The sequence below is a fragment of the Protomyctophum parallelum genome (assembly GCF_964188405.1).
Source record: "Protomyctophum parallelum genome assembly, chromosome: 5".
Taxonomy (NCBI): Eukaryota; Metazoa; Chordata; class Actinopteri; order Myctophiformes; family Myctophidae; genus Protomyctophum; species Protomyctophum parallelum.
The window spans coordinates 33,154,920-33,169,057 of record NC_139702.1 but is presented as its reverse complement, the minus strand read 5'-3'; the positions used below and the strand labels follow the sequence as shown (position 1 = coordinate 33,169,057).

Sequence of the window (14,138 nt, the reverse complement as noted above, 5' to 3'; positions counted from 1 at the left end):
GTAGTACAGTTTGTGTTGTCAGTGCTGCTCACCGTACGTCCCTTTTGCTGTACTCACAGCGCGACCGGACACTTAAGGTTACTCTGTCCACAAATAAACAATAAACCATGACACCTGGACCTAATGCCCGGCACGTGCTGTCATTTGGTCAGGGCGGGTGTTCCACAGGAGTGATTGATTGATTGATTGATTTGATTTGATTGAGAGACAGTTGGTTCTGTAACTAGTACTACCCACTTGCTATTTCTAAAACTGCACAATTCAGGAAAATATTTGTGCAAAAATAATTAAATTACACATTAATGAAGGTATATATTTTGCACTTTAATGTGGTTTATCTTGTAATTTTTCAGCCGGGTTGTGCTAAGCGTGTGAAGCCCGGTGGTGAAGGAGAGCCGTGGAAGAGCAACCGCCTCTTGCAGCTCAACAAAAGGAAGGAAGTTACTTGGACCTCTCCATCCCCCATAGTCTTTGAAAACTTCACAAACACACAGATGACTGCTTGAGCAGCACAGGCGGCCCCACCGTGGCCCATGAGCTATTCCCGTTCCTCTCCCTATCCTCCTCATCCCTCAAGCTGACGCAGAACCCCAGGCACCTCCTCCCCCACCCCCACTCCCACTCCCACCCCCACCCCCACCCCCACTCCATCCCCGGCGGCGCCCCGCCGCATGCCATGGCCACCGGCGGCACGGAGACCATGCATTACATTCACCTGCACAACTCCAGCCAGTCGGTGTTGGAGGCACTGCGCACCCAGCGGCGCGAGGGCCTCTTCTGCGACGTGACGGTGCGCATCCACGACGCCTCGCTGCGAGCGCACGCGTGCGTGCTGGCGGCCGGCAGCCCGTTCTTCCAGGACAAGCTCCTGCTGGGACACTCTGAGATCTCGGTGCCGCCGCTGGTGCCCGCCGAGACGGTGAAGCAGCTGGTGGACTTCATGTACAGCGGCTCCCTGGTGGTGCTGCAGTCGCAGGCCCTGTGCATCCTCACCGCCGCCAGCATCCTGCAGATCAAGACGGTCATCGACGAGTGCACCCAGATCATCTCTCAGAGGAAGGCGGCGGGTGGGGCGGCGGCAGCAGCGGCCGCCGCCGCCGCCGCTGCCGCCGGGGGGGCGATGCTGGGCGGAGTGCTCCCCAAGCAGGAGGAGCGTGGAGGGGTCAAAGGGCGGGAAGGCGGCGGCGGTGGAAGCTGTGCCGGCGGCGGTTACCCTAACTTCTCCAACTTCATAGCGGACTGCGGGGCTAGCAACAATATGGGCGGCGGGCTGGGGGGCACCGGCGTCAGCGAGAGCGGCCCTGGACACCTGGATCAGGCCAACCCTGTGGGCTTGATGGCGCTCGGGGACATGGGGCCCGGCACCATGTGCAGCGGTGTCGGGCTGGCTGCCGGGGCCGGCTCGGTCCTCATGAAGCAGAACGCCAGCTGCACGCAGGACGTCAGGTACAAGCTGCGGGACCTGCTGGCGCAGACGGCCAACGGAGCCAGCACCAGCAGCACGGGGAACCTCTCCACGGGGTGCAGCTCTGGAGTGGGCAGTGTGGACAGCATCGGCAGGGACAGCCTTCGCGGCAACGCCACCGACCTCTCGGATGACCTGGTGGGGATGGAGCGGTACAGCGAGGAGGAGGACATGGATGGAAGAGAGCGGGGAAGAGACGGAGACCGAGACAGGGGGGCGGGACATAGCCGCAAGCAGAGGCAGCCACTCAGGCTCCAGGTAGGGGGATAAGGGGAAGAGTTGCCATGGTTACAGCTTTCAGGCATGCAGAGCTGCAACGGTTTGCTTTTCTTTCTTTTTCTGCTTTCCCTTTTCCCTCACTGCATTGGCGTATATCACTGAAATGTTTCTGCACTTTATCACAACTGAAGAGAGGCTGTCGTGTAAACTACTTCTCCTCTAGTTGACATGCTATGGCCTTCCGCGTACCTGCTGTGGGTGATTAAGCTAATTAACATCCGGGTGAAGAACTCGTGGCTCTCTTCTTTGCTAAATCACTCTTCTGAAATTTGTAGTCGCGTTAACATGTGCACTTTTCTTTTCTCCTTTTGTACTTTTTAGTATTCATTTTGTCGTTTCTTCTTAGGTCCTAGGAGGAGAGGGAGTGGTGGTGAAAGATGAAGGGGTGCAGGACGGAGATGGGACCGTCTACGCTTTGGAGGACGGGAGACGAGATGGAGAGCAGGAAGGCTCCCAGGAATCCATGGCAAGCTTTGGACAGGTGGGCCAAATCAGAGCTGCAGTTTTGTGTTGCAGGTGCACTGCAGCTATGAGTGCCTGTGTGTGTGTGTGTGTGTGAGAGAAAGGGGGGGGGGGGCGGGGGGCTCACTGGAAAATGTGTTAGATAATCATAGAATTAAGTTGTGTCGATTTAACCACTTAAGCCCTGTGTACTTTGTTGTACTACGAATAGCGAAAATAGCTGATGTACTGTCAAGCTTGCGTGTTGCAACTTATGCAAATCGTTTTAATTCTTCGTGAACAATAATTAATTACATGCTCAAAATAGGGATGCCACGCCAGATGGAAAGTGGTTAAATAATTGAAGGGTTTGTTTAGATTTCTAAATAATGTTCTATTATTTAGATTTTTGTCAGTTTGTCTGTTTTTGAAACATTTAAGCATTCGGTGTCAATTGATATGTAGTCTTTTGGGAGTAAATCTTTAAAATTAATGATCAATTTAGACAGAATTGCTGTAGCTCAAAAGTTGGCAGGGAGGAGGAATTGTCAAGCAAGCATATATGCTGCAGCGTTTTGTGTCTGAAGTGAAGACTGTACAAGGAATATCTCCCTGGAATATCTAAAAAAAGGATTCTGCCTTGTCTACCAATTCTCTCCAAGGCACTGCATAGCATGTCACAACTGCAAAGGGAGTCATCCACTAAGTATAAATGTAGAATTGTCATTGTTTTCATGCATGGCACTTTATTGTCAGGCAAGGCAAACCACTTTATTGTCAATTAGACTATATTGCAAGATTTGAACTAGGGGCTTTGTTCTGTTTGCACATTACACAGAAGCAATTCAGGGCAGGCAATTGGGTAAAGTTCTCATAGACCTATGTAAACTTTATTTTCCAGTTGCTGCAGTTTAGTTAAAGAGCTTTTTATACTGGTTGGGAGATTTCTTTGCAGTGCACATTGGCAGGTGGGGTGTTAACGTATTGTCAGTCAAATGCTGTTAAATTTAGACTGTAGCTGTTTTTCCTGCTCTCACAGTCACTTGTGAAGATAACAAGCCGTCATTCAGAGTCCGTTGCTATTTGAATAGTCCTGGCTGACTTGTTAGTAGTTAATAGTGACAGGAAAATGAATTTGCAAATCCAGCATTCTCTATGATGGATTTAAAAAAAGGATTTAAAAAGTGTTTGTTCCTGATTGCAAAAATGGTTCTTGTTTCCATATGAGACCAAAGATTTACACAGCGGAATCCTGCATTTATTTCCACTGTGAGAGTGTTAGAAATTGAGCTACGGTATAGATATATTCCTGCAGACAGTTCTCGACTGTCTGCACAGAAATCCTGTCAGATAATGTACAGTTGGTGTGTGCCCTTGACAGCAATGTAGCTGGACTGGTTGGACCACACTACCAATAAATCTTTCTCTCTCGTAGAGTACTATACACTGTGCTATTACGGCAACAGTTGATTTTAAAGGTGCATTCTTGTGAAATGTGAGGGATATGAAATATTTACCCAGGATCCAGCTGAAGGCATCACCTGCATTTGCTTGTTACCCGAGACCGCCTGAATTCTGAGATTCCTTTCCTGAATTAATGTCAAACAGTACTAGTGGTTCTTCTGTCTCATGTTTGACTAGTTGCAGTGCTTAGGTGTTAATATATTTGAATTTACCTAATGTAACGACAGACTAATGGCATCCACCCCAGTAACAACAAGACGAGAGGCATCCACCTTTTCAACAGACTAATGGCATCCACCCCAGCAACAACAGATGAATGGCATCCACACATAGTAAGAATAGACTAATAGCATCCACCCCAGTAACAACAGACAAATGGCATCCACAATAGTAGCAACAGACTAATAGCATCCACCCCAGTAACAAAGTAGTAATGGAATCCAACCCCACAAATTATCCCTGCTTCACATGAGAGTACACTTGAGAGTTCCTCAGACTAAAACGCCACCACCAGTCGCTTGAATTGTGAAATTCAAACCAATATGTGAAGGGTTTTCTTTTCTCCATTGTGTGTATTGTAGGATTTCTATGATGAGCAGGGGGTGTTTTCTGAGAGCTTCTGGCCGCAGAGTGAGCCTACTCAGACCATGTCGTTCAACCCCAGAGGGAGAGTCAACAAGCCCCTGACTCCTCCTCCCTCCACGCAGTCCATCAACAACCAGGTAGGCGCTCCAATTCACTGTCAAATCTTGAGTGTTAATTTAACTCTCAAGAGTTTACAAATGGAACCACATGGACCTGTACGTGTCTTATTTGGTTCCATCCTTATATACATGATACTGTACTCCGATATCACATTTTTACTTTGATCCACCAGTGATATGTTTTCATTGGAGGAAAAAAAAAAAGAGTTGGCAACAAACTACATTTTATACATGCATGCATTCAACATGAATACATTAAGTAATGCAAGCAATGCTTGCATCGCAGCGCAATGCGTCTGCAACTTAATGAGGTGTAAGTAATGGATTCTTTCATTTGTGGCCTGCCCCCACTGTTTAACTCCAGAAATAGCTTAGAAAAACTTTGTGCGTGTGCGTGTGTGTGGTACAACCAAGTACTCAAGAATTTCAAGTAGTCTATACAATTTTACCCTCTAAAGTACGCAGAAAGCTGGTGACGCCTTGAGAGTTTGATGACGCTTAGTCTACAGTAACTCCAAGATTTCCGCCAGGATGCATGTTCTAATAATACTGTCTAACAACATAACTTCAAACTGTTTCTTTCTCTATGTATAACTCTGTCCCTCTCTCTAGCCGTATCTCGCTCTGTCACTCTCCTTCTCTCTGTGTATGTGGGGGGGGGGGGGGGGGGGGGGGGGGGGGATTGTGAATTGAATTGCATTGATGTTAGCCTGACTGATGATCATTGACATCACTCATAAAGATCAGCAGCAGGTAATAAATGGAACATCAAATGATATACATTTTCAGAGAAGTGTCTTATTGGCAAGTGAAATAAATAACCAGGACAAGATTACAACAGTAATGTCAATACTACAGTATATCCCCCAGAGTCACTTAAGTGCTGATGTAATTGTTGAAATGCTGTAGGTGGTAGCCTACTATGGTGCTCATAACCTCAGACCCCAAACACAAGTAACAAGAAGTTCCACCAAAGCCACAAGGCTGTATGAGAAAATGAAGACATACCAATTAATTGGCACAGAAGACCTATCAGCATGGTATTACTTTAATTATACTATTATAGCAGGCCACAACAGTAGTGAATTAAATGATATTACCAAGCCCCATATCTCATAAGCTCACTGACTGCTGACTGCCTTTGACTACAGTATGTGGTTTTTGACTAGTGTAAATGTGAAATCTGTGAATGAGCACAGGTGAGATGTCTATACTTCACTGACTTATCTTGTACATAGATCTAGGCAATAGGCAGGCATCCATCCATGTGCATTAGGGCTGCATCATGATGAGACAACATTTATATTGTGATGATGAATCAATATAACAATCAATCAATATGATATTGTGATTGATTATGGCGACCAGAGATAGATTTACAAGCAAGCAGCTTTGGAAAGCACCTAATTAAAGACAGCAGAAATTCATAAAACAACTAAAGAAATATTGCAGAAAAATACTGGAAAAAATCATGTCATAAAACAGTATAACATCTGAATGTAATTCATCTATAGTTCATCTCATCTATTCTTCTCATAGTATATGATCCCAAGTTCATATACTGTCTAATAGGGAGATTGGAGTTCAAAAGTCTGATTTCCTGGGGAAAGAAACTGTTTCGCATCCTTTCCGTGTCATTGTGTGTGTCATTTTCCCAATGGCAGTAGGGGAACTGACAACAGGCTGTGAGAGGGGTGGGTGGTATCCTTGATGATGTGTCCTTGCTCCCTTGTGCATATAATAATTTGATTATATGGAAGCAAGTGGGGAAATAACGGTGCAGGGTCCAACGTTAAGTTTCTTTTCCTACTTGCCCTCAAGTAGTACTTCCAAACTACTTCAAACGTACCAAACTTGGTTGCATTGTTAGACGGTTACAAGTTAGCTAGATAACGTCTGAGTGAGAGACAGAGACCAGCCACTAATAGTGGCAGCGTGCAATTAATGGGAGAAATTTAGAATGAAAACAAAATGAAACATGATAACATCACTTGTGGTCAACATCAACAGTGGTACGCGCCTGACCGCCGACCGGGCAGGTCTAGACAGGTTTTAATTGCCCACATTTTACTTTTTTTTTACTTGCCCCAGGGCATTCGGGCACCAGTAAACGTCCGACCCAGCCGTGTTCTAAGCAAAGCTGAGTGAAACCTATTTTTCAACTCTCTGCGACCAGATAAAAGGCTGATACAATACCTCGTCACGCTGTTGGCATTTCTAGCATACCGTAAAATACACTGGGCTTGCATTGAAAACATTGAAAACATGCTCGGGGGAAAACATCACACCCGTGTGAAGTGAGTGGTGCAACTCCGTGTGGGTGTGGGGGGCGGAAGCTCCAGAGTAGATCCACAGGAACACACCGAGGGTGCCGGCCCGATTCCGGCGAGTCGCCCCGCGTCCGAAACGGTTGAGAAATGACAGTTACCGTGTGGGGGTCCCTCTACTGTACCATCTACTGTACTGTCACTGTACTGACCCACAGGAACGCACCCAGGGTGCCGGCCCGATTCCGGCGAGCAGCCCCGCATCCGAAACGGTTGAGAAATGATAGATTACCGTGTGGGGGTCCCTCTACTGTACCATCTACTGTACTGTACTGTCACTGTACTGTACTGGCACACCCGAAATCACCATATATACAGTTAATATGTGCGTGTGTGTGTTTGTGTGTGTTAGGTTGCGCAGGTGGTGAAAAACAACCATGCTGTTTTCGTTCTCAGACGTACCCAGCCACCCACCCACCCACCCACAGTCCACACACACAGCTCCGTAAAGGAATGGTTGCACTAGGGATGCACCGATCCGGCTTTTTGGCATTCGATACCGATTTCGATACATGGGGACCGATCCGATACCCTATGTCTAATGTATAATGTAATGTATTTAATACATTATTATATATATTATATTATATATAATATAATATATATTATTAACACGTGGATTAATAATATTGGTCAACCACGGCGATTTCTGAGGGTTTAACATTCTAAGTACAAATAAAAGCTGTGCAGTATTATGCACTTTCATAGTTTTTAAAATGTTTATTCTTTTTATTATTATTATGCCTATAATTATTATAATAATAATAATTATTATTATTTTAGGTTTATAATCCATAGTTACTATGCATAATAATATTATGCCTATAATTATTATAATTATTATTATTATTATTTTAGGTTTATAATCCATAGTTACTATGTATAATATTATTATTATTATTATTATACATAGTAACTATGGATTATAAACCAGCTAGGCCTACACATAAAAGGAAAGTTGTAAAGCACAACCACAATTTAATTTCTTTCTGATGATAGTCAACCACATCATTTTGGTTTCTATTCCTTATTTATAACTAGTTAATGTTCTATTCAGATATTATTCAATGCATCATGGCCATAGAGTTACTCTAAGATCATGGCCAGCATTAGCCCCATATCTTCCCTCTCCCTACGCACATTCTGTAGCTACTGTGGGCCAGCATACTCAAACTACTATTATTATTTTAATATTCGGAATCCCTGCACGCACGCACGCACACACACACACACACACACACACCGTAACGATCCTGTTGCTGCAACGTTAGCTTGCTAGCCTAGCAGTGTTGTGTTTTTGCTACTGTTGATAGCTTTAGCAGCTATCGCTAACATGAGGAACAGCAACAACAAGTAGGATGTAATTGAATGGGGGCTTTGGCAACTGTCCTCTTTGGCTCTCCGTGTTCATCGGATTCTTTATCTTACATAAAGAAATACGAGCGACCTGTTAAAGAAGTTTAAGAACACAGCGGGGGGACAGAAGTGACAGAACGAGACAGATAGTGTAGAGCGCACTCAGTGCAGTGTCGGTGAGCGGTGACTATGAGCGCAGCCCCTCCTCTCCCTCACCTCAAGGCTCAGGAGGGAGGGGGCTGTTTGACTGTGCGCTGTGCACTGGGCAGACAGGAGCATGTCTCAAGTTCCAACGGGAGAACGGAGCGGCAACTGGATCGGATAATGGATCGGCCCATTGCCACCGATACCCGATCTAGAATTTTAGCTCCGGATCGGCGCCGATCTCCGATACGAGTATCGGATCGGCGCATCCCTAGGTTGCACCACTCAAAAAAAGATGAGAAAGATGAGAATTTAGGCGTCTCTTATGTTTTCTCCCAGCTGCTTTTCCAATACCCGGTGAGCCAGTCGCAGCCAGCTCCATTCTTCGTGGGTGGGCCCATGGGAGGAATGGACAGCATGGCCGGTGCGGAGCCCAGTCAACAACAACAGCAGCAGGCTCCACCCCCAGCACCTATGACACCTGCCCCGGCCCCCTCCACTTCTTCCTGTTCCGCAGGCCCCTCTCCTTCATCCCAGGGATCTGAGACCTCATTTGACTGCACACACTGTGGCAAATCATTACGTTCCAGAAAGAACTACAGCAAGCACATGTTCATCCACTCCGGTAAGTTGTCTTTGCTTACTATGTTTTGTTAACCTATGTCTTAGCATTTTCAGCATCCTCTGGTGTACGAGTGACGGGAGTGACATGCATACATGACAGCTTCATGGCAGTAGATGCATCACACGGCCCAACGAGGCAAGCATTGAGAGTGTTTTCTGCTTTTGGTTTGTGTGTGCGCGTGCTCACTTGTGTCCGTGTCTTTCCTCCAGGCCAAAAACCTCACCAATGCTCCATCTGTTGGCGCTCATTTTCCCTGCGTGACTACCTCCTGAAGCACATGGTGGTGCACACTGGCGTCAGGGCCTTCCAGTGCTCCGTGTGCGGCAAGCGCTTCACCCAGAAAAGCTCGCTCAACGTGCACATGCGCACACACCGTGCCGAACGCACGTTCCAGTGCACTGTGTGCCACCGGGCCTTCACCCACCGCACCCTGCTGGAGCGCCATGCCCTGCAACATGCCCATCACACGCCCCAGGGCCAGGCTCAGGGGCCGGGGCGAGGCTCTGGTATGACCTCGCCTCCCAAGCACAGCCCCCCAGCTCTGGGAGGGCCCTCAGGTATGGCTGGCACGGGTGGCATGGGCAATATGGCCAACATGCCCAACCATGGGGCTTCCTCCACCTAGAAAGAGATTAGTGTTCCTGAATCCTTAGCTTCACTCCCCCTCCTGACCCCTGTCCCCCTTTCGATGATCCTTTGTGTTGATGTTAAAAACATTTGACCAGCCCCTACATTATGGTGGGAATAAAATGCGCATTTCCTGCTACTTTTGCCCCTTTCAAAGAGGGTTCCCAGTCCCACACGGGTCTGGAATAGTATAAAGGTATTAATGAGAATTTCGAGGTCTTCAAAATGCTACACATGTAATGTTGTGGTTGTAAACCTAGTGTCATTTCTCATATTGTGATATTGTTTTTGTCAACAATAATTTCCAGTAACGCAGTGATTTGGTGCTGCTTGGTTAGTTGATGATGCTCCGCCACTATAGGCTCGCATCATGCTGATCACTGATCCAAAGTTCTTTTAGTAAATCAAGAAATTTACGTCCTTAAAATCCAGATATTTTTTTAATTTAAGCATTCAAATGCACCACAAAGAGTCAAGAAGTTTCGGAAAGAGGGTCAGATTGATATTGATTCAGAGTTTGTCGTGGAAGTTTTATTTTATTTAAACCTTTTTTTTTAAGGGGGGGAGGTGGCTCATTTATGCTCAACGTTAAGTACGAACATGGACGGCGCCTTCCATACGCAATCATTTCAGCTGTATTTATCATGTTTTCTGAAAGCTTACGGAATACAGTATGTACAAAACGGAGCACGCCGTAAATGGCTTGAATCTAGTTGAAGTGAGTCATGACATACTTTTAATTAAATGGCAGCACCTTTTGAGAAGAGGTTGCACGAGTTATAAGAACTTTTAAACATATATATATCTATGATGTCAGTTTTCCTGCATGGGCACAGGGAAAACATTTATTACAGAACAGCTCTTTCTTTAGGTACTGTACATTATTAGGACCTCCTTGATGTCGTCATTTTTTTCGTCAAACCTTTGACTCTGCCAACTAGTATTGCTTAACATCCATGAAAACGTAAAGGATTCATTGAAGTCATGGTAACATTGTTTGGAACTGACATTTATTTTCATACAGTATGTAAACGGAGCATAAATGAGCCTTTTTAGGTGAAAGAAATCAGAAGGGGGTTGGGATCATTTCAGTTGTAGTTCAGTTCTATTTCATTCAAAATATAAACTACAGTTTACATACGCATCTCCATTTTCAATCAGCTCCATATAGATTGAATATAAGAACATTTTTCATCAAAAGATTTGCAGCTTTTGAGAAATGAAGAAAACAAAATAACCCATTTCATTTGAATTGAATGTGAATTGCCTCAACAGTGAATCTGGGAATGAACAAGGATTACAGAAGTTTGTTGATAGTTGAGATGATGACTTAAAAGTAATCTAGCAAAGCTAGAATACTTGACCACAAGTGAGTGAGGGTGAGGACAGTAGGAATCCAGATGCACAAGAGAGTGAATGAAATTCACCATCGAGTGTCAGACAGCTTTGTAAGGTTTTCGATAGGCACCACCGCACAGCCTAGGATCATATACCTCGAACCAGAATGAGCCCACAATGGCTCTAAGGACACTATAGTTTGAAATGTTTTGGGCATTTCAGCATGTTTTACACAACACACACACCTACAATTACCTCGGTGGTCCAAAGACAGGCATTATGCTTTACATAAGCTACATCAAGAAGAAACAGTGAAATCTAAAGATATTATAGATCAGTTTACTTTTTAAAAATCCTTTCTAAAGAACATAAATGTAAAATTTCCTGTACATCGTTACGCTAGCTTTGTTAAATCTGTTGCTCGTCTGTGATTCTTCGATGCAAAAATAAGAAAAAGGAAGAAGGAAAAAAAACGTTTGAAAGAACTTTAAAACTTAAAGAGCCATTAAAACTATGTTCAACTAGATTGAATAATGATGACAAATCAATGATTTCTATCAGGATTTTAGAGTGTATGCGTTTGGTTGTATTTTATCTTGCAGGGCTCTTGTCGCTGAATGGGAATGATATGTTGCAAAGGGAGATAAGCCTTTCTGGCAACAGTGAAAACGGTGAAAAGTCTAATAAAGTTTTTTTATGATTTTAGTCAAACTAAATAAAAAAGTACAATCACCCCTCAAAGTTTTGACTTAAAGTCAAAACTGTGATAATGTTGGTTATCACATTAATATTTATTACAATTTGATCGCTATGCACAATTACGTTTGCACATCATGTTGACTTAGACCTAGATGTTGTTTGCCCCAATGATATTTGGCCTAAAATGTTTGTTTTGTCTTATTTCACACCTAAAAGGTGATCCTAGAAACTTTACTGCTTTTTGCTTTATCTTTATGTTCAGGAAACCACAATGTAAAATTTGAAAAAGAGCCTTCCATTTGGAATTAATACATGAATAAATAAATTCATAAATTGGCACTGTATTAAAGACAACCTTAATAATTTTAGTAATATATCCCTTTGGTAAATATTTATAAAATTAGTGGATTCAACAAAATAAGTTTCTGTCTGGTCCTCACTATAAATAATTACATGAAATTCCCCTATTGAAATTAGGAAAAACTGCTTGTTTACAATGATCAGCCTAAGCAATGTGTTGCGTTGCCTTGGTTTGTAAGATTGTAACCTATTTTGCATACTGTATATGATGTGCTTGGCAGCGTTACAGATGCAAGTGAATAATAAATAAAGAAATGTAAGAACCGTTATGATTTTTAATAGATTACTGCTAAGTTATAAACACATGTTTTTGTGAAACCCACAAGGTTTTTTAAGCTTTTTGGAAGTTATATTTACCTCATTTGCTAAATGCCAACACCATGCTATGGCCTACCTTTGTAAATGGGCAGTATTGTACTGTTTCAGAGATTTTATCTATCCTCAGCTATTGAAATGGTTTTGATGCATTTTGTCTGAGGCGGACCCTTGTACAGTACTGTAATATGTGTGCTTAAGCCATGTCAGCGCATTGTAATGTACTGTGTTATGCCTTTTTTTAAGGAGGGAATATGATAATTCCCTCTTTTTCTGTTTCTTTTCTACATTAATATTTGTTTAACAGAGGTGAACTATGTCATAAGAAAGTCATTTTATAAAAGCACTTGTCGTCATATACCACATCATTTATGTATAAAAAACTGAAGGCATGATTTAACTTTTTATGAAAACTTAGATGTCGTACTTCATTGACTTAATTGAATTTTAAAACAAGTGATTTTAAAAAATGTTTCAAAGATTTTTCCTCCAAATAAAGTCTCCTACGGCTTAAAGCCAGTTTGTTATCGTTTTTTTCCCACCCTAACACAACAAAAAATACATTTGTGTTTCTTCAGTGGTTCTTTTGGGTGGTTGAGGTCTTAAACATTGCTTTTGTAGAAACATCTCAAAGCCCCTGTGGTTAAAGAACCAAGAACGTTCTACTGTGTGCTACAGTACAGTTACAGGTGGTTTTGCACAATTTGTGTGCAGTGAATTGGATAGTTTCGATAAAATGGTAAATAATAAAAGTAATTTTTTTACAAGACAAAACTTCTGTTTGCAAAAAGAATAATTGAAAAGTGTCCCATTTTTTTAATAATTTGTCCAAGTACTCAAAAATAGGAATGTGATGGTTAATGTGGTTACATTGGCTTTTTTCCGCAAATGTACCATAAAGTTTACTTATGTTCACAAAGCAATAGAAAAGGTTTTCTATGAACATTTATACACACCAACAATATCTTTATTTGGTTGGTTCTCTTAACTGTAAAGTCCCCATTACTAAAATAAGAAGGGGGGGGGGGGGGGGGAAGAAAGATCGAAAGGAAAAGAAAATGTATTATATAGACAATATAAAAGCTTCCTTTCCTGAAAGAACCCATAGAAAATCTTTTTTCTCTCCTGTTTCAGACTTTGAAGGTCTGGCTGGTAGTGGCTGAACTCTGGCCAGAAGGCATCTGTTACTCAGCAACATCTGTTCCTGTTAAGCCCAATTTATACTTCGTCGTGCGGCAGTGTAACATGCTCGGAAATTGCAAGACCTACAAGCTCAAATCAGGTTGCGGATGTGACACGTTGTGAGCTTGTAGATCTGCAATTTTCCAGCGCGTGACACCGTCGTGCGACGGAGCATAAATTAGGCTTCACTCTCTCTCCCAGCATGCCGGGGGACACATAGCTTCTCCCAAGGGTGGCCCTTTGTGTGTCCCATTGTCAATTCCATCATTGTCTGCCGAGGTCTGTTCCCATGATGCTGTGGGGTTATAAAAGCTCTATAGAGGCCAACTCATACTGCTGATGATTTACAGTAATTTATCTCTGCCTATGCCATAATTGTGTTTTAAAATGTAACCGTAAATTAAAATAAAATTGTCACAAAACTTGTTTTATAAGATAGCTATTGAGCAGTAAAACTGGCCTATATAATAGTAAACGGACAGAAAAGCCGCAGCCACTGGGTTACATTATAAGAACAACTTCCCTTGGGATTTGTCAACTAGGTACTGTATATGTACTAACTCTGGGGATGTTATATTCAAGCATGGCTGTACATTTCTTGAGTTTTCAGGCACAAATTAACTGTCTCTTTTCTTTTAACCACTCAAATTAAAACCTATCCTACATACTTCTTTGAATAGCCCCCCCCCCCCCATGCTGAAAATAGCCGATTTACAATGGTATGTATATCAGATATTTTCTGCAAATGTTCACCCCAGAATATAGGGACGCATGTGGTTAAAGAGAAAGAAATAGGAGTGGTAAATCTAGCA

The 14,138-nt window shown here is 43.2% G+C and overlaps 1 protein-coding gene across 1 annotated transcript; it reads left to right on the top strand.

Moving 5' to 3' along the window:
- Nucleotides 1–555: 555 nt before the first annotated feature.
- On the top strand, nucleotides 556–12,653 carry zbtb45 (zinc finger and BTB domain containing 45). Its single transcript, XM_083765539.1, has 5 exons — nucleotides 556–1,723; nucleotides 2,091–2,225; nucleotides 4,231–4,371; nucleotides 8,520–8,805; nucleotides 9,015–12,653. The coding sequence occupies exons 1-5, from the start codon at nucleotides 677–679 to the stop codon at nucleotides 9,428–9,430; spliced, it is 2,025 nt and encodes a 674-aa protein (XP_083621665.1). The 5' UTR covers nucleotides 556–676; the 3' UTR covers nucleotides 9,431–12,653.
- Nucleotides 12,654–14,138: the final 1,485 nt, after the last annotated feature.

Excerpts from the sequence above, each read along its gene's own strand:
- zbtb45 (XM_083765539.1), top strand. The coding sequence starts at position 677 with ATGGCCACCGGCGGCACGGAGACCATGCATTACATTCACCTGCACAAC. Across the intron at positions 1,724-2,090 it reads GGCAGCCACTCAGGCTCCAG|GTCCTAGGAGGAGAGGGAGT; the intron begins GTAGGGGGATAA and ends GTTTCTTCTTAG. Across the intron at positions 8,806-9,014 it reads GCACATGTTCATCCACTCCG|GCCAAAAACCTCACCAATGC; the intron begins GTAAGTTGTCTT and ends TCTTTCCTCCAG.